Source organism: Myotis nattereri, assembly GCF_964212035.1.
Source record: "Myotis nattereri genome assembly, chromosome: 18".
Classification (NCBI taxonomy): Eukaryota; Metazoa; Chordata; class Mammalia; order Chiroptera; family Vespertilionidae; genus Myotis; species Myotis nattereri.
In genome coordinates this window covers 33,515,086-33,538,218 of record NC_138093.1, presented here as the reverse complement: position 1 = coordinate 33,538,218, position 23,133 = coordinate 33,515,086, and the positions used below count along the sequence as shown (strand labels likewise).

The following is a 23,133-nucleotide window of genomic DNA, read 5'->3' as shown; positions in this document are numbered from 1 at the left end:
AGGCTCTTCACTCCAAGCAGCAGCCTGCGTGCTGCAGAGGCGGACGGAGTGCAGAACAGTAACGGGACCCCGGTCCTTCGACTGGGAGCTCCCAGGGGGCAGGCCAGGTCCCAGAGACGCGCCCAGGGAAAGGGTGAGCAGCTCTATGTTGAGGTCCCTGGATGAATGAATCAACAGCAAATGAAGACAGTGAGGCTCAAGCAAACAGGAGGTGTCCTGGGAGTGCTCCCCTTGGGTGGTCTTCTTTGGAATCGGGGTCCAGTAGGGAAAGGGTGGGCCCTCCATCCTGGCGGCTGAAGAGGTGAAAAGTTCCTTCTTACCATCTTCTCAGGAGCCGTGGTGCTCCCGGGGCCGGGGCCTCTGGCCTGACCCACGGGTCCAGTGCACCCTGGGTGAGCCTCTCACGGGCCACGTAACTGACAGGCCTTGGTGTAGCAGCTGCGCATCCAGTCCCGTGGTGTGGAACCTCGGTGGTCATTGTGGGGGGAGGGGAGGGGGGTACCCCTTTAGCAGAAGAGGCCGTCCTAGGAGGCCACGTGGTGAGTGGAGAAGAGCATGGGCTTCAGACTCAGGTGGACTGGGTTCTAGGCCAGTGGTTCTCAACCTTCCTAATGCCGCGACCCTCTAATACAGTTCCTCATGTTGTGGTGGCCCCCAACCATAAAATTATTTTCGTTGCTACTTCATAACTGTAATGTTGCTACTGTTATGAATCGTAATGTAAATATCTGATATGCAGGATGTATTTTCATTGTTCGAGACCCACAGGTTGAGAGCCGCTGTTCTAGGCCCTACTCAGCCCCTTACTAGCAGGGGGACCTAAGACACTCAGGCGCGCTCTTCACCTCTCTGAGCCTCGGTTTTGTAACCTGTAAAATGGGGATAAGGTATGTAGTATGTGAGACAGGCGTGTGAAAGCGCGGGGCACAGCGGGGGGAGGACAGGCCAAGGGAAGATGCCGTCACAGACAAGGGCTGTCACTCGCCTCCGTGCAGAGGGTGAGGGGCCACACCAGCGCTCCTTGGCAGCCACTGAGCGTGGCATGTTATGGGCTCCGTGGGACCGGAAAGTGAGAGGAGGAAGTGATGGATGCTGCTGAGTGTGGCGTGTCCCCCACGGGACAGCTTGCTGAGGGAGGGGGCAGGTCCGGCTCTGCTGTGGGTGCCCGTGGTGTTCACGGGGTGGTGATGTGGTGGCCGAGGGCTGTGAATTCCCCAGCCAAACCCGACGCCCACGGCACGGTGTTGGATGGTGTTAGGGAGGCAGCCCAGAGAGCACCGCCACCTGTCCCCCTCGGCCCCCTTGGCCAAAAGAGAACCCTGACCTTCCCTGGATTGGGTAGATTTCTAAGATCAGGCCAATTCTGGGTGGGTTTTGACCAACCAACCTTCTACTTAGTCATTTGTTCCCCCAAATGCTGGCTCCTGCACTCCCAGCCACACTCAGACTATGAGGAAAGACTGGGACGGTGGCTGACAATGAACTTGAGAGAAATCTGGGGGGGTGACTGAGGGACCGAGTTGCTTGGACCCAGAATTCACCCGGGACCACTTCCAGGGTGTGAAGATCACTGACCTCCATCACCTCAGCTCCGTCCGCCCTTTACCTTCCCGGGGGTGGGGGGGAGATGAGAAGAAGTCATGACGTCATAGGAAGAGCACCACAGAACAGATCTGGGCTTTTCTTCCAGTTCTGCACACACTGGCTGCGGCTTTAGGCAGGTCACTAACCTCTTACTCTCCGTGGTCTGCCTGTGAAATGGGCAATACACTGTCTTGCAGAGTTTGGGTTCATGAGGATTCAATGAGGTAATGCACGCCGAGTGCAGGCACAGAGCCGGTGCTGAGTGAGTGCGGGGTGTCCCTCCGCCCCAGCGGAGGAGGTTTATCCCCTCAATTATCATAGAGGGCCACAGCCCCGGCCCCACCACTTCACTCACTCATTGACAAATATGCACTTACTTCCTTTGACTGGGGCCTGAGCTGATGTCCCTGTGCCCTCGGACCTCTGGCCCCGGGAGAATTGCTGTCATTCGGTCGGCACATGCTGCATCGATGCACATTCAGGTCTCTCCACCTCTGTTGTTACTTCCCTGAGGAGATGGAGCATGTTTGCATTTCTTTGCATCTCCCATAGCATCTAAAAGCATCTTTTCCATAGCAGCCCTTCGTCAGCAAAGGAGCTCTGCTGATTCTCAGAGTTCAAAGTCGATGCCTGTGGGACGGGCACTTTCACATTGTTCTCGCAACAAGCCCAAGGGAGAGGTAGTGCTCCCATTTCACAGATGGGGAGACTGAGGCTGAGGGAGATTGCAGTTACTTCCCCAGGGGTGGTGGGCGAGGCGATGGCACAGCTGGGATATGACCTCTGTTTCTACCCTAAATCCGTGCTTTTTTTTTTAATAAAAGAACTCACTGGCTGGGTTTTAATTAGTTTCAACCCTGAAAAAGTGTAATCAATCAGAGGGCAAGGGTGAAGGGGAGTGACTTTTCAATATTTCTCTCGTAAACTCATATTTTAGATTCTTCTGTGGAGTAAAACGGGCTCTTCACTGCTTACCGAGTTGTTTCTGAGTTGCAGAAACTGCATGTGTTTTCCTGTATTCCCTGTTTATTCTTGGCTGCCACAGTCAGACAGACAGCGTGAGGGCCCGTTTTTCTTGCAGCTGCTGTGGAAACCTTAGCAGCGGACAGTAGTAATAGCGCCAGGCTCAGCAGATAGATGCATCCCGCCATCCGTTGTCACTGTGTGGGGCTGCTGCTGGCTTCTGCTGGTCAGAGGCCTTCGGGAGGGCGTGGCGTTCCCCTTTGAATCCCGAGAACACGTACACCCACGCTCACCTCTGTGTCTGTTCCAGAATGTCTGTAAACCCGCGGAGGAGCTGCGGCGCCCGCCCACACTGGAGGAGATCAAGCAGCAGATCGCCAGCTACAACAGCCGTGAGAAGAACTGCCTGGGCATGAAGCTGGTGAGCGGGCCTGCCCACCCGTGCCCCCAGGCCTCTCCACACTCCCTTCCCGTCTCGCTCCTCTGCAGTCCCTCTGGATTCTGGGGCTCCCCGCTCGACGTCCCTTTTCTTCTGGCCTCTGGGGGCCTCGGGGGCTGTGGAAGGCAGACAGCCTGGACTGCCAGGGCCCCGTCCTTTAGAGAAATGGAATGGGCTTTAGAGTCAGACACAGATCCCATCTCTGGCTCTTCCACTTGTTCACTTGTGACTTTGGGAGACTTTAACTTCTCCGAGTTTTACGGTAAAAGGGAGATACAGTGACCGAGGGCCTGGCATAGGTTGGCCCCCAGGAAGCCCTGGACAAGGGGTGTTCGCAGCCCCTCTTAATTGCACAGGTACAGGCTGTGTCTGGGGAGGCTCCCTTGGGTTGGACAGAGCTCAGGAGGGGGAGGGAGGGTGCCCACTTTGTGCCAGGCTCAGAAAGTCCATCTTCAGTGGGGAGGGGAGGAGAAAGCAGGAGAACCCTGCCCCCTGCTGGTGACTGGCAGCAGTTGGTTTTTTGGGGCTTCAACCAAATGAGGCCCCAGGAAATCCAGTCACAGATGGGCCTGGGTTTGTCTTACAGGCTGTGGGTTTTAGAAAGAGGCCGCTCAGACCCTGCCTCTTAGAGAGGGTACTTGCCTAAGGCAATCGACATCTGGCTGGTGGCAGATTTGGGGCAGGCAGCTCTGGGACAAAGCTACAGCTGCTCCAAATATCCTTTCTGGTAGCTACATACCGTGGGCCTTCTTGGGGCCCACTGGGCACCCCTAGGTTAAAGGAGGCAGGAAGGAACTCAGGGAGCCAGGTGGGGGGCTGCCCGAGGTGAAGTGCAGCCCCTGGGCCCCGGGGCAGCGGCAAGGACCGTGCCAGACAGACCTGCCCTGACCCCATCTGCTGTTCCCCGACGGGCAGAGTGAAGACGGCACCTACACAGGTTTCATCAAAGTGCATTTGAAACTTCGGCGGCCGGTGACGGTACCTGCTGGGATCCGGCCCCAGTCCATCTACGACGCCATCAAGGAAGTGAACCTGGCGGCCACCACGGACAAGCGGACGTCCTTCTACCTGCCGCTCGATGCCATCAAGCAGCTGCACATCAGCAGCACCACCACGGTCAGCGAGGTCATCCAGGGGCTGCTCAAGAAGTTCATGGTCGTGGACAATCCCCAGAAGTTTGCACTTTTTAAGCGGATACACAAGGACGGGCAAGGTATGAGAGTGGAGGCTCCGCCCCAGAGACCGCCTTCCTAACTGTCTGTGCCCCCACTAACCCGCCAGGCCTGGGGGAGGGGTGGGCCTCTCCCGCACCACCGTGAGGCCAGGCCATCCGCGTGCAGCAGGTCTGTGGCCCACGTGTGCTGGGTGGGAGCTGATGCCCTCCCTGTGTCCCTCGCTCCAGATGTGACTTCAGGAAACCCACACCCAGGCTCCCACCTCCTAATCTGGGATGAGAGGGAACCCGCCCCACTGCTCCTAATCTTTTGGGAGATGATGTAAATGGAAACATGCTTCCCCCTCACACCAGAGATGAAAGGTTACTCCCCGTGTATTCTTGTTGTTGTTGTTTTAATTGATTTCAGAGAGGAAGGGAGAGGAAGAGAGAGATAGGAACATCAATGATGAGAGAGCTGCCTCCTGCACGCCCCCTACTGGGGATCGAGCCCACAACCCGGGCATGTGCCCTGACAGGGAATCGAACCATGATCTCCTGGTTCATAGGTCAACGCTCAACCACTGAGCCACCGCGGCCAGGCACTCCGCATGTATCCTTGTCAGGTTCATTCTGTGGTTGAAAGGACCACTCCATCTGTTACCAGCACCACTCTGTCCAGTTCCCCACCCAAGCAGGGCCCGCCCCCCTCCCGGCCCAGCCCCAGCCCCGCTCTCGGTTTGTTCGCAGTGCTGTTCCAGAAGCTCTCCGTGGCCGACTGCCCCCTCTACCTGCGCTTGCTGGCCGGGCCCGACACGGACGTCCTCAGCTTTGTGCTCAAGGAGAACGAGACCGGAGAGGTGGAGGTAGGCCTGGGCCCTTCGCAGCTGCACAGACGCAGCCCCAGGGCACCGCGGGTGGCGCAGGGGTATGTCCTCACTGCCCAGCACAGGTGTGGCAGGAAAATGGCTTGAGGAGTTGAGCTGGGGTGAGTGCGGGGCCCAGGTTCAGGGTGTAAGCCAGGTTGGCAGGGCCCAGGGTGAGGCAAGTCCGGGCCTGCGTCTGGCAAGGGCTGTGGAAAGAGGATTTCATGGGCTTCATTTCTGAGAGCTCAGATGGACGGGCACTGGCAACTCCCTGGGTAAGCTCAGGTGGTTTCGCTCCAGGGTGGCCTGAGGGCCCAGCAAGCACCATAGAGAGGTGTTTGAGCCTTTTGTCTCCCCTGGTTCTTAAACACTGACCTCGCTCCCCCTAGAGGACTCTGGTGGTATAAACGGGTGGAACCCAGAGAGGTGCCCCCAGGGGCCTGGGACGCTGGGAAGGCGGAGACCTGTGACGGAGAGTGTTTGTCACACTGTGCTCAGTGGAGGCCTAGGGCTTGGCAGAGCAGTCTTGGGGTCCCTTTGGAGATTTGGGGATCTAGACAAGTGGGGCTCTGTCCCTTCTCTCTCTGTCACGTCACCCAGGCAGGTCTGGTTGTTGGGAAAAGTGTTCCACTGGAAAGGCTGGAGCACCGCTGGCCCAGGGGACAGCTCGCAGGCCTGGGGTTCCGAGGCCTGGGCTCTGCTTCTGGCTCCGCCGCCTCAAGTTCTGTGACCGTGGTTACTCCACCTTCCCTGTGTGGACCTGTTTTCTATCTATGCAATGTGGGGAGGGAACCAGGTGAACCTCACAACTCCTATGTGCTCCAAGAATTGAGGAGTCCAAACCCCTGCCCCCCAGGGGCCTCAGCCTGAGAAGCCAGGTCCCGTCCGGGCAGGCCTGGGCCAGCGAGGCTCTGCAGAGCTTTGTGGGTTATGTTCTCTCATTATCTGCCCTGCCAGCAGATGAGGAAACAGGCTGAGAAGGGTGGGGTGACGAGCTCAAGGTCACAGGGTGATTCAGGCTGAAATCCAGCCTGCTGAGCCCAAGTCCAGCTCTCCTCCAAATGTTGAGGTTCTGCATGTGGGGAGCCTACTGTCACCCCACAGACAGCTGGAGCAGACCAGCTGGGGCCCTGTTAAGATCTCAGCTGCTACAGAGAACATTTAAGATTATTGACTGATAATATTGATAATCGGCTCATGGATAACTTCTTGCTGGTGATATATGAGGATTTGAAAATGTGTTGCTAACATGACATGGGAAAGCCAAGCTTTGCTCACTGCACCTGCCTGTTCAGTAGCGGACTGTGCGCAGCTGTGAGCCTGAGGCAGCAGGGCCCCTCGGGTCGGGCGACTTCTAACCCGTCTCCTATTCGTTTTCTCCCTGCATCTCCCTCTCGCTTCGCAGTGGGATGCCTTTTCCATCCCCGAGCTCCAGAACTTCCTAACCATCCTGGAAAAAGAAGAGCAGGACAAAATCCAACAAGTGCAGAAGAAGTACGACAAGTTTAGGCAGAAACTGGAGGAGGCCTTGAGAGAGTCCCAAGGCCAACCTGGCTAACCGGTCCTGCTTCCTCGCTCCCAGCGCCCACGGATTTATTTTTATTATTAATTATTATTTTGCAACAGACACTTTTTCTCAGGACACCTCTGAGGGATGCATGTGTGCCCACCAGCAGGCCCAGATGCGGCGCAGCCTCTGATGGGCACGTGTGTGCACGGGGCTGGGTCCTGCCCACGGCCGCGCAGCGCCTGTCTGCACCTGCCAAGTGGCACTTGTGCCAAGAGCAACCGGCGTCCTCCCGCAACCTGCAAGCCTTTCACAAACCAAATAGTTGCCTCCTTTATTTCTCCTTTACGTGCCGCCCACAGGATCTTATTTATGAGTTAAAAGCTGTAGCATATTCCTTTAACAGGTCTGAGCTAAGTTCCCGAAAGCAGGATGATGCTCATAAAAGGACTGTCCCGCACTGGCCCCGGGTCAGAAGTACCAGGGCTGAGGTTGGCTCAGAGATTTCTGGGGAAGCTGCGGCCTGGTCCTGGCCCTCATCGCCGGAGCCTGTGCACATGTGAGCCCAGAGGCAGATGTACACTTGCGTGTGTGTGGTGCTTCGCCGCGTCTTTGTCAACAACTGTTTGTTCTTCAGTTACAACTGTATTTATACGGCCATCGTCCTCGTGTTTCCACCAAGGAAACCGGCTACTCGCCATTTTAGACATCTCCTGCTAGCACGGCAATCAGGCAGCCAGAGGAAGCCAAAGAGCTTGCGGAGAAACGTGTCCGAGTGTCTGCAGCTTTCCACCAGCGAGAGGACGGGGAGGCCTGGCTGCCTTGGCCCTGGGCCTCCAGCACGGCCTCTCCTGGGTGGGGGCATGGAATCTGGTGCTGCCAGAGGATCCCACCCAGCCACGTGGTCCTGTGTGTTCTGCAGCACGGGCCGGCCAGCGGCCAGCGGCACTGCGCTCAGCGAGCGTGGGGCTGGCCTCCCGCTGACCTCCCGCTGACCTCCCCACTGACCTCAGTGCCTTTTTGTTTCCAGAGAGACGGGAGCAGGGAGCTTGTCGGAAGCTTTGCAGCTGGCTTGTTCCCGCCAGGAAGTGGGCCACAGCGGTGTGGGAGACAAGGCCCGGAGAGCCCTCCCTCTCCCTGTGGGGTCAGGGGTCAGGGTCAAGCCTTCTTCCCATCGAAGTTCCTGGGCTTTGATTCCCAGAAGAGATGTCAAACCACATTGCCAGGGCGGGTCAGGTTCCGGGCTCTCACTTGTACTGGCTCGTTGTTTCAGCCCAAACGTAAGTACACCAGCCACACAGCGCGAGCACGTAGCCGGATGCAGACACTCCAGTGCTGAAGGAGAAAGACATAACTTTCAGAGCAGGGCAGGTTTTGAGAGGTCTCCGGCCTCTGAGACCCTTTCTTCGACGTCCTCTGCCTTCCCCAGTCCCGCTGGGGTTGGTTCAAGCCTCGGTTCCTCGTGCAGCCTCGCTGAGCCCACACTGCCCTGGTCCCAGAAGCAATGCTGACCCTTCATCGTACAGACTGTGCTCGTCTCCAGAGCTGCAGAAGCCAGACGGGCTGGCAGCGTGAGATTTTAATCACAGAACCCTATGGCCTGCCATCTCATGCTCAGCCTTAGCACCCCCCCTCCCCGGAAAGCCTCCCTCCTGCTGTGTAGTTCAGGGAGCGGCCGCGTCCTTTCCCTTCACGCTGCATGTCTCTACCACGGATAGAAGGCACGGCTCCTGCTGCAACGCTGTGAATGCTGCTGAGAACCTCCTGACGGGGGTGGCTGCTTTATTTTTGGAAAAGAAAACAAAACTCATGTACACGTATACCATAAAGGCATATACTATGTATGAAGAGATAGGGGTGTTTATGAAACAAGAACGTTACGGGAAAACGCAGACTTCATCTGAAGCACAGTTAACCCAGGACCCAGGGTCCGAGCCTCCGAAAACAGGATGGACCAAGAACCCCCCCCTCCCCGGGGAGGGTGTGACTGCTGGTAGTGCCTTCTATCCTCCTGTTTCCCAGTGTGTGTGTTTTGAGGATATTTTCTCATTAAATGTCTTTCTTATATGGGTTTAAAAAAATAAAGTTCGTTGTAAAAGTGATTCAGACTGGAGACCTCTTCCTTGAACTTGACCTTCTCATGGACCTTGGGAGCTGGGAGGGCGGTGGGAACCGAGACAGCACACACTTCTTGGCAGTGTCAGGTTTTCTTCTGCCAGCGGACAGAGGCGTGAAGCTACTGTTCAAATGATCTTGAGGAAACTGTCCAAATACCTGGCTGGAGAGTGCTGCTAGCTGACCGGCTACTCGACATCCCCAGAGCAGCGGAGGAAAGATGTGGAGTTAGAAAGAGAAGGGCGTTCTGGAGCTGAGGAGGATTAAACGCCAGGACCAGCTACTGAGGTAAGCAATGATTCTTCTATTTCTTTTTTCTGCTTCCAGTTTTATTTTTTATGATTCAAGTATAATCGACACACAACATACTAGTTTTAGATGTACAACGCATGGTGATTTGCTACTGTATACCTTTCAAAGCGATACAGTGAGTCCAGTAACCATCCGTAACCGTACAAAGCAGTTATGATACTGACTATACTCCCTGTGTTGTACATTAATTCCCATGAATTCATTTTATAATTGGAAGTTTACAACTCGTTCTCCTTCACCTTTGTCATCCATCCCTCCTCTCTCTCCCCTCAGACAACCATTAGTTTAATCTTTGTATCTATGAGTCTGTTCCTGTTTTGTTTGTTTTTGTAGATTCCCCATATATGTGAGATCATACAGTATTTGTCTATTTAGCATGATGCCCTCTCGGTCCATCCATGTCAGAAGTGGCAAGATTTTATGGCTAATATTTCATTATATGTATTATGCCTTTATCCAGCTGTCTATCGATAGATACCTAGGTTGCGTCCATGTCTTGACTATTGTAAATAATGCTGCAATGAACACAGGGGTGCATATATGTTTTTAAATTAGCTTTTTTGTTTTCTTCAGATAAACACTAGAAGTGGGATTGCTGGGTCATATGGTAATTCTACTTTTAGTTTTCTGAGGAACCTCCATATTGCTTTGCAGAGTGGCTGCACCAATCTGCATTCCCACAAGCAGGGGATGGGGGTTCCCTTTTTTTTTTGGTTTGCCCTTTTTTAACTATATTTTTATTGATTTCAGAGAAGGGAAAAGGAGAGAGAAACATCAATGATGAGAGAGAATCATTGACCAGCTGCCTCCAGCACGTCCCACACTTTGAATCAAGCCTGCAGCCCAGGCATGTGCCCTGACCGAATCAAACCATGGCCTCCTGGTTCATAGGTCGACACTTAACCACTGAGCAACACCAGCTGGGCATCTCTGTTTCTTTTAAAAAGTGAGATGAGAAAGAAAAAAAGAAGTTGAAGTATAACTTTTTTTGATGATACCACCTAAAGAACCCTAAAGGGATTCAGCTCAGCCCTTTCTCCCTCCAATTTTACAGGAGAGTTTCGGCCACAGATGTGACATCCGTGAACTGAGCAGGGACCAAGGCAATGGTTCTGGACCTTCTCTCAGCATTAAGTGTTCCACTGGGAATGCGACAAACGCCTGGTAACCTCTCTTGGGAGAATGATCAAACAAAACCTGGTGTACTGTTTCAGGGAGCTCATGGCCCCTCTGAAAACCAGCTACATTAGCAGGAGCCCCAGTTAGGAAGTTCAGAAAGCATTTGCCTGATAAGCCTTCACGGTAAGGAAGCTACCTCAGTTTACCACTGCTAGTGGCAGTGCACTAACGAACGCTGGGAAGAATCACTAGACAGAAACCCACGTCCTGATGTGCTTTTATCGTTTCCTGTTTATTGAGTTTAAATTTTGCTGTAATTCAGGGCCAGTCCTTGCCTTTTTTGTCATCAACCCAGGCAAAACAGCTGGGTTCTGCTTTCTGTATGAGTAACCCTTAGAGATGGGAAGGATTATTTTGGCCTGGGAGGCTAATTAGATAGTAGGAATAGATGAGCAAGAGGCTGTGGGTTATCTGTCAGAGGGACTTCAAACTAACAGGAGGGCCTCACCTGCCTGCACTCTGGTGGGCCGCCTGGGCTTGAGAACCAGGGAAGAACCCAAACCTGAACGGAAAGGCACGCCAGCCTCTTCTGTTGGGTAAAACGGCTCCTGGCTTGAAAATTTAGTATATTTTAGCTGAGTGGAGGAAACAAGAGGGAAATCAGATTTAGATTAGAATAAAAATTTATTCTGGTAAAGAATTATATATTTTTTATTTGCAAAAGCTGAAAACACTCCTATGAGTGAGCAGCCCAGAACCTGGATTCCACGGGATCGACCACATGAAGCAAGAGTCTGTCACTTCTTCTTGCCAGGCTTGGGGGCCTTTTCGAGGCCTTGGATGTGTTTCCGAGGAAGCTGATATTCTTCTATAATCCAAAACACAGGAACTCGTCAGTGGGGCACAACTCCCCCTCCCACAGCCCCTACTCTGTCTCACAAGGTCCCTCCTTGGCTCCAACCCGCACAGCTACCTCCTGGCCCTCTCGTCACTTGGGTGCTCATTCTGTTGACAAGCCTCTGTTCAAACCATTTCCACCATGGATCTGCTCTCCTACACTGCTTAGGCTCAGCTCCTACAGAAGCCTTCTGGGATGAAGTGTTTTTCCTAGATGTGGAGGTACGTGTGAATTTCAGTAATTTTCACATTGATAGCTACTTGCTAGTTGTACTACAGGCATTTAGAACCGTCTCATGAGAGAATGTGTCTGTTTTCCTCTGTATATGTCTCAGCAAATCATACAGGGTTCTTCACTTGAAAAGGCTCAATTATAAAAGTTAACTGCTGATTACTGCCTTATCATAAAATAAATTTGCTTATTGAGCATTTACTATGTGCCAGGCCCTGAGCATGATTAAAGGATGAAAAGGGCAAGGTCTCTGACTTAAGATGCTCAGCAGGAAGTTCAGACATTAGAAAAAATTAGCCAAGTTGCAGACACTAACCAGTACTATAAATACAGTTGGAAAGTGCTACATTAGCAATTTTTCAAACTCTAATTTTAGGAAACAGAAAAAAATGGGACACGCTCTGAGACAGGCTTCTCGTGACCCCTAAGCTGGCCACTGAGCCTTTAGGGTCAGGCGGAGTTGGCTGTGGGAGGCACACCAGGAGGCCAGCGGCTGAGGCCTGGGAGGGCCTTGTTTCTGAGCGCACTAAAGAGGCAAAAATAACTTTAGAGGAGAGTGATGTAAGCACATTTGTTTTAGAAGCTGACTCAGGCAGAAGACGGCTTGAATTGAGGCCAGACTGGAGGCTGTGTGACCCAGAGTTGGTCGACAGAACTTGGCTCTACAGCCAGCATGTCAAACTCGCGCGAGTTTGACGCTTGCTCTACAGTCGGACAAAGCAAAGTTCAGAGCCCAGCTACAGCAGCCAACAGCTGACTATCTCAGGGCAAGGCACTGAACCGCTCAGAACCTCAGTTTCCTCATCTGCAAAACAGAACCCGTTCTGCAGCTTCATTACGATCAAGAGAGGTCATACCTGCTAAAAGCCCCGCTAGTGCCTAGCAGTTGGGGTGCCCAACAATGCTTATAAAAAGGGAAGGACCTGGGAGAAAACTACTCCAAAGGGTGGTGGAAGGAACATTGAATTTGGGGCCAAAGAGTCTAGTTCAAACATTAGCTCCACCTCTTGCTGGCTGGTAAAAACCCTATGGCCATCTACAGAGGATGGGAAGATTTTCGCCAAGAGAGATCAGTGTCTCTGCTTCTTCAGAGGAGATGCTCACCAAGCAACAGCCGGCCGAGGTGGTGGACCTGGTTTCCCTGGATCTGAACCTGTAGGCTGTCCTTGGCCCCAGGGGCAGGAGCGACAGTGGTGCTAGCCTGGCATCGCTGCTGCAGGGTGGCAGCCACTGTGCATGGGTCCAGACCGTAGGCCTCCAAATTCCGGACCACAGTCACCTAGGGAGAGGACAAAGACTGATGATGGGTCCAGACACGTGCCCTTCTTCCAGAGGGCCTGCTAGCAGCCTCATCACCCACTATGTTCATCATCCCTGCAACCATGGTGTCTTTTCATCCAAATATTTTATTTTTGTACTTCTAAGTTGAGTCTTTCTAGCTCATCTAATATATGTGTTATATATTTAGTGGGATAAATATTTTCTATCCCACGTACACTGAGTGGCCAGATTATTATGACCACCCCATCAGTACTTCGTTGGGCCACCTTTTGCCTTCAATACTGCGGCAGTTCTTCTTGACATTGACTCCACGAGATGTTGAAAGGTGATGCGAGGAATCTGACACCATGCCTGATGAATAGCACTGTCCAGTTCTGTGAGATTTGATGGTTGTGGAACCAGCTGCCTGATGGCTCTTTTAACTTCATCCCACAAATGCTCAATTGGATTGAGATCTGGTGATTGTGGGGGCCACCTAAGCAAGGTAAAATCTCCCTCATGTTCCTGAAACCACTCCTGTACAATCTGAGCACCATGGCATGGCGCATTGTCTTGTTGGAAGAAGCCATCTCTACTGGGATACGCCATCAACATGATAGGATGAACGTGATCAGCAACGATACGTAGGTATGTTGTGCTATTCAGACGTTTATAATGGTCTGGCCCTCTAGCAACTTCAGCGTGAAATTATAGCTAATTTGCCTACAAACGTCAGATGGTCATAATAATCTGGCCACTCAGTGTATATAATATAGTACACTTTTTTTAAAAGTGTGTTCATTATGGAGAATTTTAAGCAGAAAGCAAAGCAGAATAGTATGAGGAGCTCCCACATACCCATCACCAGTTTCAATAGTTATCAAATCATAACCAACCTGATTCACGTCCCCATCCACTCCCCACTCTTTTATTGCTCTAAAGCAGCGGTTCTCAACCTGTGGGTCGCGACCCCTTTGGCGGTCGAACAACCCTTTCACAGGGGTCGCCTAAGACCATCCTGCATATCAGATATTTACATTACAATTCATAACAGTAGCAACATTACAGTGATGAAGTAGCAATGAAAATAATTTTATGGTTGGTCACAACATGAGGAACTGTATTTAAAGGGCCAGAAGGTTGAGAACCGCTGCTCTAAAGCAAACCCTCCCAGACATCAGATCACTTCATACACAAACATTTCAGTGTGTACCTCCAAAACATAAGGGCTTTTTTTTTTAAATCATAAAAGAAAACAAATCAAGGGAGAGACCATACACACACTGCTCAGTACAAAGTCTGGCACATAAATTGTATGCTCAAGAAACTGACTAATGCCTAATTATTAAGGCTATTATTATTGGTTCTCAGTTACTGAATGCTTATAGGCCAAGTACTATTCTACGTGGTTCCCCCGTGGATATTCCTTCGCTGATCCTCATGGTGCCTGCTCAGGTAGGTATTATTCCCATCTTTTTACATAAGGAAACTTAGGCAAAAAGACATTAAATAACTTGTTCAAGGTCAAGCAACGGCCACGTTTGAACCCAGGTCTCTAATCCTGAAGCCCACGCTCATAACCCTGCACAACTAGAAGGTTATTTATTTTGAACCCAAGTCTGTCTTCTTGGACTCCCGCCCAGCCATCCTGCTGTCTTCTCGAGGCACACAGAACGTGCACACCTTTTCCCCAGGACAGCTTCCCAAGGCTCTGTGTGGCCAAACTAAACACAGTCCGTTCCTTAGCAATTCTTTACAAGTTACCTTCACTGAGCAAGGCCCACGAGATAACGGAATGAATAAGACCTGAAAGCCTTTAAGACAAAAAAATCTTATTTACCTTTGGAACCAGGCTCTGGCCAGTTTCCTGGCACAAAATCCTAGAGGGCAGTGAGGGGTCAGCTTTGCCCGTTTTCTATGCGGCCCAGCCCAGTCACACACACATGGGTGTTTCATCAATCACCTCTGAGGTGTTTGAGGCCAATCTCATTAGATAGAGAGGCCAGAACTTAGCTGGAACATTAAATCACCATTTTCAAATATTGTGTCTTTTTAAAAATTACCTTTTTATTGGAAGCTCTCTGTGCTAGGGTGATGTCAATGGGGCAGATTTTGCCTTTCTTCACAATGGGCTCTTGTCCGGGAAAGGTCACTTGATAGGCAGGCTGCAGCTTTTCCAAACACCTGAAACGGGCGTCAGTGAGCTGTGGGCTGACAGAGCCAACAGGAACCATCCCTCGCTCCCCACCACCAGCCGGCAGCGGTTTGCCCTTGGCTGCACGTGAGAATCACTCCAATCACCTCGGGAGCTGCTCCCCGACCACTGAAATCAGAAACTAACCAAGTGTATCTGTATTTTAAAACTCCCCAGGTGCGACCGAAGTTGAGACCCATTGCATACTCGGGGAAGGGAACTTCAGCGACATGAGCCCCGCCCACTGGCCTGGCCTTCAGAGAGTCTGCCCAGGCTTCTTTATGGATTTCTACCCGTCTGAACACTCTACCTTACCCCGGCTGGTGAAGTGTCACATCTCTGACATGTTGCAATGATGCACGTTACAGAATGCCTTTACCACAAGGAATTTCTCCTTTAGCCAGATTTTTCTCTTTGCTATGACATACATGGGTTTTGACAAACTTCTATCAAGGGTCAGACAGTACATATTTGAGGCTTTAAGGGCCATGTGGTCGCTGTTGCAACCACTCGACTCTGCCACTGTGGCACTACAGCAGCCCTCGGACAACACATAAATCGATGGGTGTGTCTGAGCGCCAATAAAGCCTTGTTTGCAGAACCAGGCAGCAGGCCAGACCTGACCCGCAGCCGTACGTCTGCAAACTCCTGACACAAGTTCTTTTCAGTTTTGATTCTGTGAAAAGAAAGAGTATAAGAACCTTTCCTTTGAAAGACTTAAGACAGTTCCTTCTTCTTTCTCCCTCTCAAGTTCTCCTCTATTGTGCTGGCTCATGAGAATTACCCACGCCTGTGTTTATTTAGACTGACAGGGTATGAATTATGGAAAGAAAGTCAGAAACGAAGACAGTGACAATTCTAAAGTTCAATGTGCTAGGTCCGTGGTCGGCAAACTACGGCTCGCGAGCCACATGCAGCTTTTTGGCCCCTTGAGTGTGGCTCTTCCTAAGCCTTAGGAGTACCCTAATTAAGTTAATAAACTATATAGGTAGGTACATTGTTAAGTTTAAAAAATTTGGCTCTCAAAAGAAATTTCTATCGTTGTACTGTTGATATTTGGCTCTGTTGATTAATGAGTTTGCCGACCACTGTGCTAGGTACTAGGGAGAGGGGTGGTCTTCCCCATTACCTGGTCAGGAGACTGTCCCATGGAAGCTTCATGACTGTGTGCTGTTCACTTTTCTCTAAGATGCAGTCACACAGGATGGGATCCAAGTGCACAAGACTAAAGGGAAAGAAGAGGCTATTAATAGAGAAGTCCTAGCCTCGCCCCTTCTCAGGGGCCCAGCTCAGAATTCACCTCTTATCATAACACCCGTTTTAGCCAGGATTACTAGAATCAAAATGGGACCACACTCCATGAAACAATGCACCCCGCAAGTATGCTTTCCCAGAACAAGGGAGAAGCGGGCTGTGGGGGGAAAGCGGGATGGGGAAAACTGAAGACCAGGAGTCTTGGCTCAGCTCTGCTTACTAGCTAACTATGAGTAGGCCAGTACAACCTTTTGATCATATGGATGTCTTTTAAAAGTAAAAATAAGCCCGGCTGGTGTGGCTCACGGGTTGAGTATTGACCTATGAAACAGGAGGTCACGGTTCGATTCCTCGTCAGGACACAAGCCTGGGGTCTGGGGAGTGCAGGAGGCAGCTGATCACTGATGTTTCTCTCCCTCTCCCTTCCGCTCTGAAATCAATAAAAATTAAAAATAAATATTATGGAATGCTTTTCACTTAGTAGTTTTTCTGTATCCACTTACCACGAAAACAGAAGCCCTAACTGGTTTGGCTCAGTAAATAGAGCATCAACCTGTGGACTGAAGGGTCCCGGGTTCGATTCCAGTCAAGGGCACATACCTGGGTTGTAGGCTCGATCCCAGGTGGGGGGCATGCGGAAGGCAGCCGATCAATGATACTCCCATCACTGATGTTTTTCTCTCTCTCTCTCCCTCTCCCTTCCTCTCTGAAATCAATAAAAATATATTTTTAAAAAAAGACCAAAAAGCTATGATAATTCTTTAAAGTTTACATTTTATCACTCACAGTAAGCACCTGCCATTTGAAAATCAGTAGTAGGTAGGTATGAGATCATACTTCCCAGTCTACAGCCAATGTTGACATCAAATATGGAACCCAACACCCTAGGCCTCGACAATAACCAGGTGTCCACAGCCCATGGTTGAGAACGCTGGTCTTGATTATTTCTATATGGCCCTCCATCCCGACATCCTCCACAAATTGTCTGAGTCCGCTAAAGATGAACACTAACAACACAGACAGCCTCCTCCCGATCCACTCACTTTTTGTTGTCCGCATCAATCAGGTCGTTTTTCTTGGCGTAGTTAATGATGATCATCCGGACCTCACCGCCCTCGAGAATGCTCCCCTTCCTGGGTGAGAAGTGGGGGGTTAATTCATGGTGTGCCAGGAGACAGCCTGCAAACACCAGGACTCACTCCCTGCTCAGCAGCGTGCTTTCCCAGCTTTTCAACCTCTTTTCTTCCCTCGTCCTGACCGAGGTAGTAAGTAGGGCCATGTAAGGAGTGATTACAGGTAGAAAAGGGAGAGACCTACTCTCATTCATTTAGTCCAGAGACACTTTCTGGGAAGGAAGCTTGAGCTGGACCTGGGGGAAAGGGAGGACAGGGCAGGGAAGGTGTTGCCAGTCACAGAAGATTACTACTCAGGCGGAGAGGACTTCAGGCCAGAACACCAAGCAGGCAGAGAAGGGCTGCTCTCCAAAAACTCACTTGTGGCCAGACTCCTGGAAGAGCAGGCTCATGCTGGCTGGGACACAGTAGAGGGGTTTTATATCTGGAGGGTGATAGGGCTGTTCCCTGCTACCCTCCTGGATAGTCTGGGAGGTCGGGGAGGGCTCAGGTATGACGAAAGATGTGATCCTAAAACCCAGCAGAAGGAAAGAAAAAACACATTTTATACTAGTGTGTCTGCAAGTCCCAGTCCATGGCCCCGGTGCCCCAGGGCCAGCTGAGCTACGGTGAGCAGGCCCCCTGCACTCACCTGGGGTGTTTCCAGTCCACAGCCACAATGCTCTCCACCCCTTTGCTCAGCTCCTTGACCTGTATAATCTGCTCCTGCTGCATTTGCTGCAGGAACTTAGAGAGCTAAGGGAGAGAGGGCCAGTGGGAGGGGACTTTGTCACTTCTGCACACACTGAGCACCTAGGATGTGCCAGACACCGAGCTAGGCAGGTCCTGGGGAAGAACACGGGACAGTCCCTGCTCTCATCAAATTAGGAACTGGGAGGCCCCCACCCAGAGGCTCAGGGGGTGAGAAGCTGCTACAGACTAAATGGTGAAGCCTTTCCGAACTCTGACCAGATATCCAAGGGTGAGGAGGAGAGAAGGGAGTAGGTCCACCCACTGCCTCAGCCCAGGGAGTTTTCTCCCCGCCCCCACCTTATATCTGGAATTAAAAGTTTAATTCCAGCCTCAGCCCTGGACAACGGGCTTCCCCTGCCCACCCAGCTCATGCCATGTGTGCCCCAATACAACTCTGTGGGTGTGCAGAGAAGGGCCTGCTTACTTTTTTGTAGCTCGACTTCTTTATGTCCAGTTGCCGTCCTTCAGGGCTGATGGCAGATGGAAAAGGCAAGTTAAGCTAACAGAGCCAGAGTGGTGGGACCTGCCTGCGCTGAGGGAGGCCTTTTCCTGAGCGCTCCTCCCCCATGTTCAGAAAGAGGCTGCAGTGCCAGAGCTCTGCCCGGTGGCCTCGAAGTGGGACACGCTCCAGGCTACTCTAGATCTTTACTGTCCGACAGACCCCTCTGTGAAGATGGAATGTTCACTATTATTCTACAAGTGTGGCGATTAAGCACTTGAAATGTGACGAATGCAGCCGTGGGCAAACTACGGCGGCACGTTTGAAATGAATAAAACTAAAAAAAAACAACCATACCCTTTTATGTAATGATGTTTACTTTGAATTTATATTAGTTCACACAAACACTCCATCCATGCTTTTGTTCCGGCCCTCCGGTCCAGTTTAAGAACCCATTGTGGCCCTCGAGTCAAAAAGTCACATTTGCCCACCCCTGGACTAATGTGTCTGAAGAACTAAATTTTAAACTCTTCATTTTAATTAATTTAAACTTGAATAGCCACTGTACTGGATAGAGCTTTAGATTCCTCTGAAACTAGACAACTTTCTGAGGCCTCAGAAGTTCCACCTCAAGGTGAGCCTTTCCAACACCGAGCTCGTGGCGGTAAGTGGGCCTAGAGCAGGACTCCGCAAACTAGATCCTGCAGGCCACGCCCACCCATCTGCTGACTCCACGGCCTTGGCCTTTGTGCCACAGCCCAGAGTGGAATGGTTGCAACAGAGACTGCACGGCCTGAAAGCCTGGAATGTTTACTATCTGTTTCTACAGAAATGTTTGCCGATTCCTGCCCTAGGGCTACTAGTTCACAGGGGCAGCCCCTAATGAACGCTCCCCCAGAGCTTCCATCTTCTCTCCACATGCGCCACACACCAGCACTGCGATCCCAGGGAGCCCTTCCAGAAACCACCAGGTTAGGAAGCTCTATCTGGAGCACATTCCAGGGTCCCTCAGTTACCTGCCACCAGCAAAGTCAGGGCCAATGACCAAATGCCTGCCACACACTCCAGACCCCACTCTTGTCTAGGAAAGCCTTTACAAAAAAGAGGTCAGTCTCAGGGTCAAACTCAATAAGCAAACCTGCTGACATGTTGTTGGTTAAGTGCTTACTAAATGTCAGGCTATTTCATCTTTTTTTTTAAGATTTTATTTTTACTAATTTTTATTTTTATTTTTATTTTTTTATATTTTATTGATTTTTTACAGGGAGGAAGGGAGAGAGATAGTTAGAAACATCGATGAGAGAGAAACATCAATCAGCTGCCTTCTGCACATCTCCCACTGGGGATGTGCCCGCAACCCAGGTACATGCCCTTGACCGGAATCGAACCTGGGACCCTTCAGTCCGCAGGCTGACGCTCTATCCACTGAGCCAAACCGGTTTCGGCTTTACTAATTTTTAGAGAGAGAGAAAGGGAGAGAGAGAAGCATCGATGTGAGAGTGGAACATCGATCAGTTGCCTCCAGCACACCTCCTACTAGGGATCAAGCCCACAAACTGGGCTGAGAATCGAACCAGCAACCTTTCGGTGCACAGGATGATGTCCAACCAACTGAGCCACACCAGCCAGGGCAGGCTGTGCTCGAAACGAGGGCTCAGAGAAGCCCAGAGCCGAGTTCAAGCTCTCCTGCTCCCACTCCCTGTGGAGCTGCCATTTGAGCTCAGATGGCTCTGTCTTCAAAGCTCAGGTCCTGTCCCCAAGTGATACTCCCTCTCCAGGTGGCTGGTGGTTGGAGGAGGGGTGGGGATCACACTGATCCTTCCTCCCGATACAATCTAACCCAGCCCACCCACTTCTCAGGAGGGTGAGGGGTTCCAGAAGAAGCCTCCTGACAGAGGCCGCTCGGGACTCCTCCTGGACAGGACGTGCTGCCAGGAGCACCACAGAGCGCAGTGCCCTGACGTCCTTGTTCCTTTCCTCAGCATCCTTTCGCTGGCTAAAATTTAAGTTTTAAAACTTAGGACCTACTTTATTTACCACATCAACCCTGTACTCCACTCTTCCCACCATGTGTCCTTCAACCAATGCCCCATCAGCCCTGTCCTGTCCCACCACCAAGGAATCAGGCAGAGACTGTGCCTGGCCACCGCCCACCCACACATGCCTTCCGTACCAGCAGGAGAACACGTGGCTCCCGAGGAAAGTGCTAGTGAGTAGAGGGAGGTCGGTCTTTTTGATTCGGCACTTCAAAGCATGCAGGAAACATTGCTGTAGCAGTTCATCCATTTGCTCTGCAAGGAGAAGACAGAACCTTATCCTTCCTGGGGGATCCAGACGCCTGGCACTCCCCGCCCAGCTCCACAGTACCCCACTTTACCCACGGAATCCATCCCCAGGTTCCGAAGCTCCCAGATTCGCTGGAGCAGAGCCTTTGAAGAGGGCTGAGCCCAGAGAAGGGGTTAAGCACAAAGTCCACCCAGCCAGGAGCCAACGCTTCTGACGGAAAGAAACCTTACAGGGCTCTGAGGCCGGCAACAGTCCAAATGCCAGGGCAGACTGGCCCCAGGGAAGCCTGACTTGTGCGGGGAAGACTCCAGGCGAGATGTCAAAAAGCTGTTGCGCCGCCTCAACAGCAATAAGGACGTGCCCTCCCCTCCCAGAGCCCAGTGTCCCTCTAGTCAGGGGAGTGGAGCGCTTCAGGCTCCTAACTGGGAGGATGGCCTCCCACTCCCAGCGTCATACCTTGGAGGGTCTTGCTGTCTGCGGGGTTTGGGTTCAGGCCCCCGACGCCAGGGTCTTCTGAGGCTTCTGGTAGGGTCTTCTCCCCACACATCTGCTGATCTTCCCCATTCTCCTCCTCCTTCCCCTCCAGGGTAAGGCGCCTCATGTCATCCTGCAGGGCGGGGCCTGCCTGGACAGACCCCTTCTCTTCACTGACATCTGGGGGATCCAGGGTCAGTGGGGCAATGAAAGGTGGAGAGGACTTGTCTCCAGATCGCCTGGAAAAAACTCATGTCAGAAACACCAAGCCCAGCACTTTCCAGCCTGGGTCAGGGGTCAGCCAGAGAGAGTAAGAGCTACAGGCTGGGGTGGGGTGTCCAGGAGAGGACAGAGAACCTGGAGTTTCTTATCAAATCTATTTCCAGTTCTGTGATCAGAAATGTCACATGCCTCAGTTTCCTCATCTCTGAAATGGGGAGAATAATTCTTGACTCCTCTCTATCTCAAAGGAATAATAATATTATTAACAGACATCTGGGGACAGAAAAAAACTAAAGAAAAAATAATTAAAGAGAACCCCCAAAAGTATTCTATTCATATGAGTTAAAAATAAAACTATTTTGAATTAAAGAACAAAATTAAGATTGCAATGCATCTGTAGGACTGGTTTGGTGAAATACAAAGACCCACGGCTCCCAGGATATAACCAAGTACAAACACCTGCAACGCTCAAGGACTGCAAAGCCACCTGCTCTGTTAAAGCAGAATGCAATCGAGCTTGCAGAGCAGGGATTAAAAAGGGGCTATGCCACTAAGCCCTCCCCTCCCAGAGGTCCAATGTCGCTCTAGTCAGGGGAGTGGAGCCTTAGGAAAAGAGAAAAATGAGTGATGCCAAACAGCAGAGCACAGAAAAGTAGAAGCGCCAAGCTTGTTCTTACCCAAAATTATGTAAATCAAACTACATTTTAACTAACAGCTGCAGCAAGGCTTATTGGTGACTAGTGAGGCCAGAGTGTATGGTTAGGATTCTCTGATCAGGTCGATAGCAGAAGTATTTTTAAAAGGGGGGAGGGAGCGGGGGCTGAGGAGCTGCTGATAGAACAACTTAGCATGACACTGACTGCAAGGTGCAGCCAGAACACCAGTGAGCAGCTCGCAAATGTCTGCGAAACGGCTGATGAGGCTGTACCCCAGCAAAGCAGGGCTCAGTGAATATTCGTAAAAGGAGCAACTCTAAGGGAGGGGCAAGAAAGTAAAGATGAATCTATACCAGCAGGCCACAACACTTGGCCAAAAGACCAGGCATAATGCTTTTGAGAAAAGCACTATTTACTGTTTTGGTAAAGTGACAAAAAAAATAACCAGAAAATAGACTCGTACATGTCTCCACAAAGCAACTGTTACAATGAGAAAGCGTAACTTCCATCCTGGAGATTGGAATGTGGAACCTGAACAACATCATCGTCATCATCACCTGGTGCCTAAAGATCTGCTCTGCTTAGATTTGGATTCAGAAGTGAGAATTTCTGAGCACTTGTCATAGGGCCAAAAGATGCCTAAATGTGCATGGCAGACAAGGCCAGATGGACCAGAGCTATAAAAATAAAGATTATAACTGCATTGAGGGGAGGAGCAGACAATCCCTAAGGCCGTATTCAAAGCCTAGGATTCTATAATCCACCTAGAAAATAGTCAGAGTCTAATTTCTTCTCCATACAGGCAAAAAAATATAAGTATACATATATTTCTCCACATTTAACGAAGAAATTAATGTCTGGGGTCAGCAACTTGCCTAAGGATACGGCAGGGACCAAAACCCTCACTTCTGAATCCAGGCCCCATGCTCTCCCCACCCATGCAGCTACCTGTAAAACAGAAAAAAAACAGCAGACCCACCACAAGTGGTCCTCGTAGGTGTGGAGCACAGAGAAGCCCCTTCCCTTCAGGCCTGAAGTCAGCATCTCAGATGTGGACATGGCAGCCACTCCGATGGCCACAGGGGCCCTGAGAAGGAGAAGGCCAGAGACAAGGATCAGGGAGTGTCCTCCAGGAGAGCACAGCAGGACCCCTTCCCACACACGTGCTAAAAGCACCACGGCTGCAAATCTAAAGCACCCACTAGGATCACAGAAATCTCAATTTTCTTCAGATCGCCTAGAAATATGACTTTCAAAAATCCCTTGACCAAATAGTCCCCTTCTTTTAAGCAATTC

The 23,133-nt window shown here is 51.1% G+C and overlaps 2 protein-coding genes across 7 annotated transcripts in view; one reads left to right on the top strand and one right to left on the bottom strand.

Moving 5' to 3' along the window:
• Positions 1 to 8,613, top strand: part of RASSF5 (Ras association domain family member 5) — a gene marked incomplete at its 5' end in the record, with an annotated part of 76,279 nt that extends 67,666 nt beyond the window's left edge. For both annotated transcript variants that reach the window (XM_081112803.1, XM_081112804.1), the window contains 4 exons: positions 2,858 to 2,968; positions 3,902 to 4,199; positions 4,890 to 5,005; positions 6,411 to 8,613. In XM_081112803.1, the coding sequence (XP_080968929.1) occupies positions 2,858 to 2,968; positions 3,902 to 4,199; positions 4,890 to 5,005; positions 6,411 to 6,563 (678 nt within the window). In that variant the 3' untranslated portion in view covers positions 6,564 to 8,613. The remainder of the gene's footprint in view (positions 1 to 2,857; positions 2,969 to 3,901; positions 4,200 to 4,889; positions 5,006 to 6,410) is intronic.
• The window catches only part of EIF2D (eukaryotic translation initiation factor 2D), a 40,648-nt gene continuing 24,339 nt past the window's right edge, over positions 6,825 to 23,133 (bottom strand). For 3 of the 5 annotated variants that reach the window (XM_081112801.1, XM_081112799.1, XM_081112802.1), the window contains 11 exons: positions 22,817 to 22,924; positions 20,942 to 21,198; positions 20,373 to 20,490; positions 18,185 to 18,230; positions 17,660 to 17,763; positions 17,389 to 17,538; positions 16,939 to 17,028; positions 15,771 to 15,866; positions 14,511 to 14,631; positions 12,292 to 12,466; positions 10,724 to 10,926 (listed from right to left, as the gene is read on the bottom strand). In XM_081112801.1, the coding sequence (XP_080968927.1) occupies positions 10,856 to 10,926; positions 12,292 to 12,466; positions 14,511 to 14,631; positions 15,771 to 15,866; positions 16,939 to 17,028; positions 17,389 to 17,538; positions 17,660 to 17,763; positions 18,185 to 18,230; positions 20,373 to 20,490; positions 20,942 to 21,198; positions 22,817 to 22,924 (1,336 nt within the window). In that variant the 3' untranslated portion in view covers positions 10,724 to 10,855. Of the gene's footprint in view, positions 7,848 to 10,566; positions 10,694 to 10,723; positions 10,927 to 12,291; positions 12,467 to 14,510; positions 14,632 to 15,770; positions 15,867 to 16,938; positions 17,029 to 17,388; positions 17,539 to 17,659; positions 17,764 to 18,184; positions 18,231 to 20,372; positions 20,491 to 20,941; positions 21,199 to 22,816; positions 22,925 to 23,133 lie in introns of those variants that run through there. The other 2 variants (XR_013997191.1, XM_081112800.1) reach the window with 2 other exon arrangements.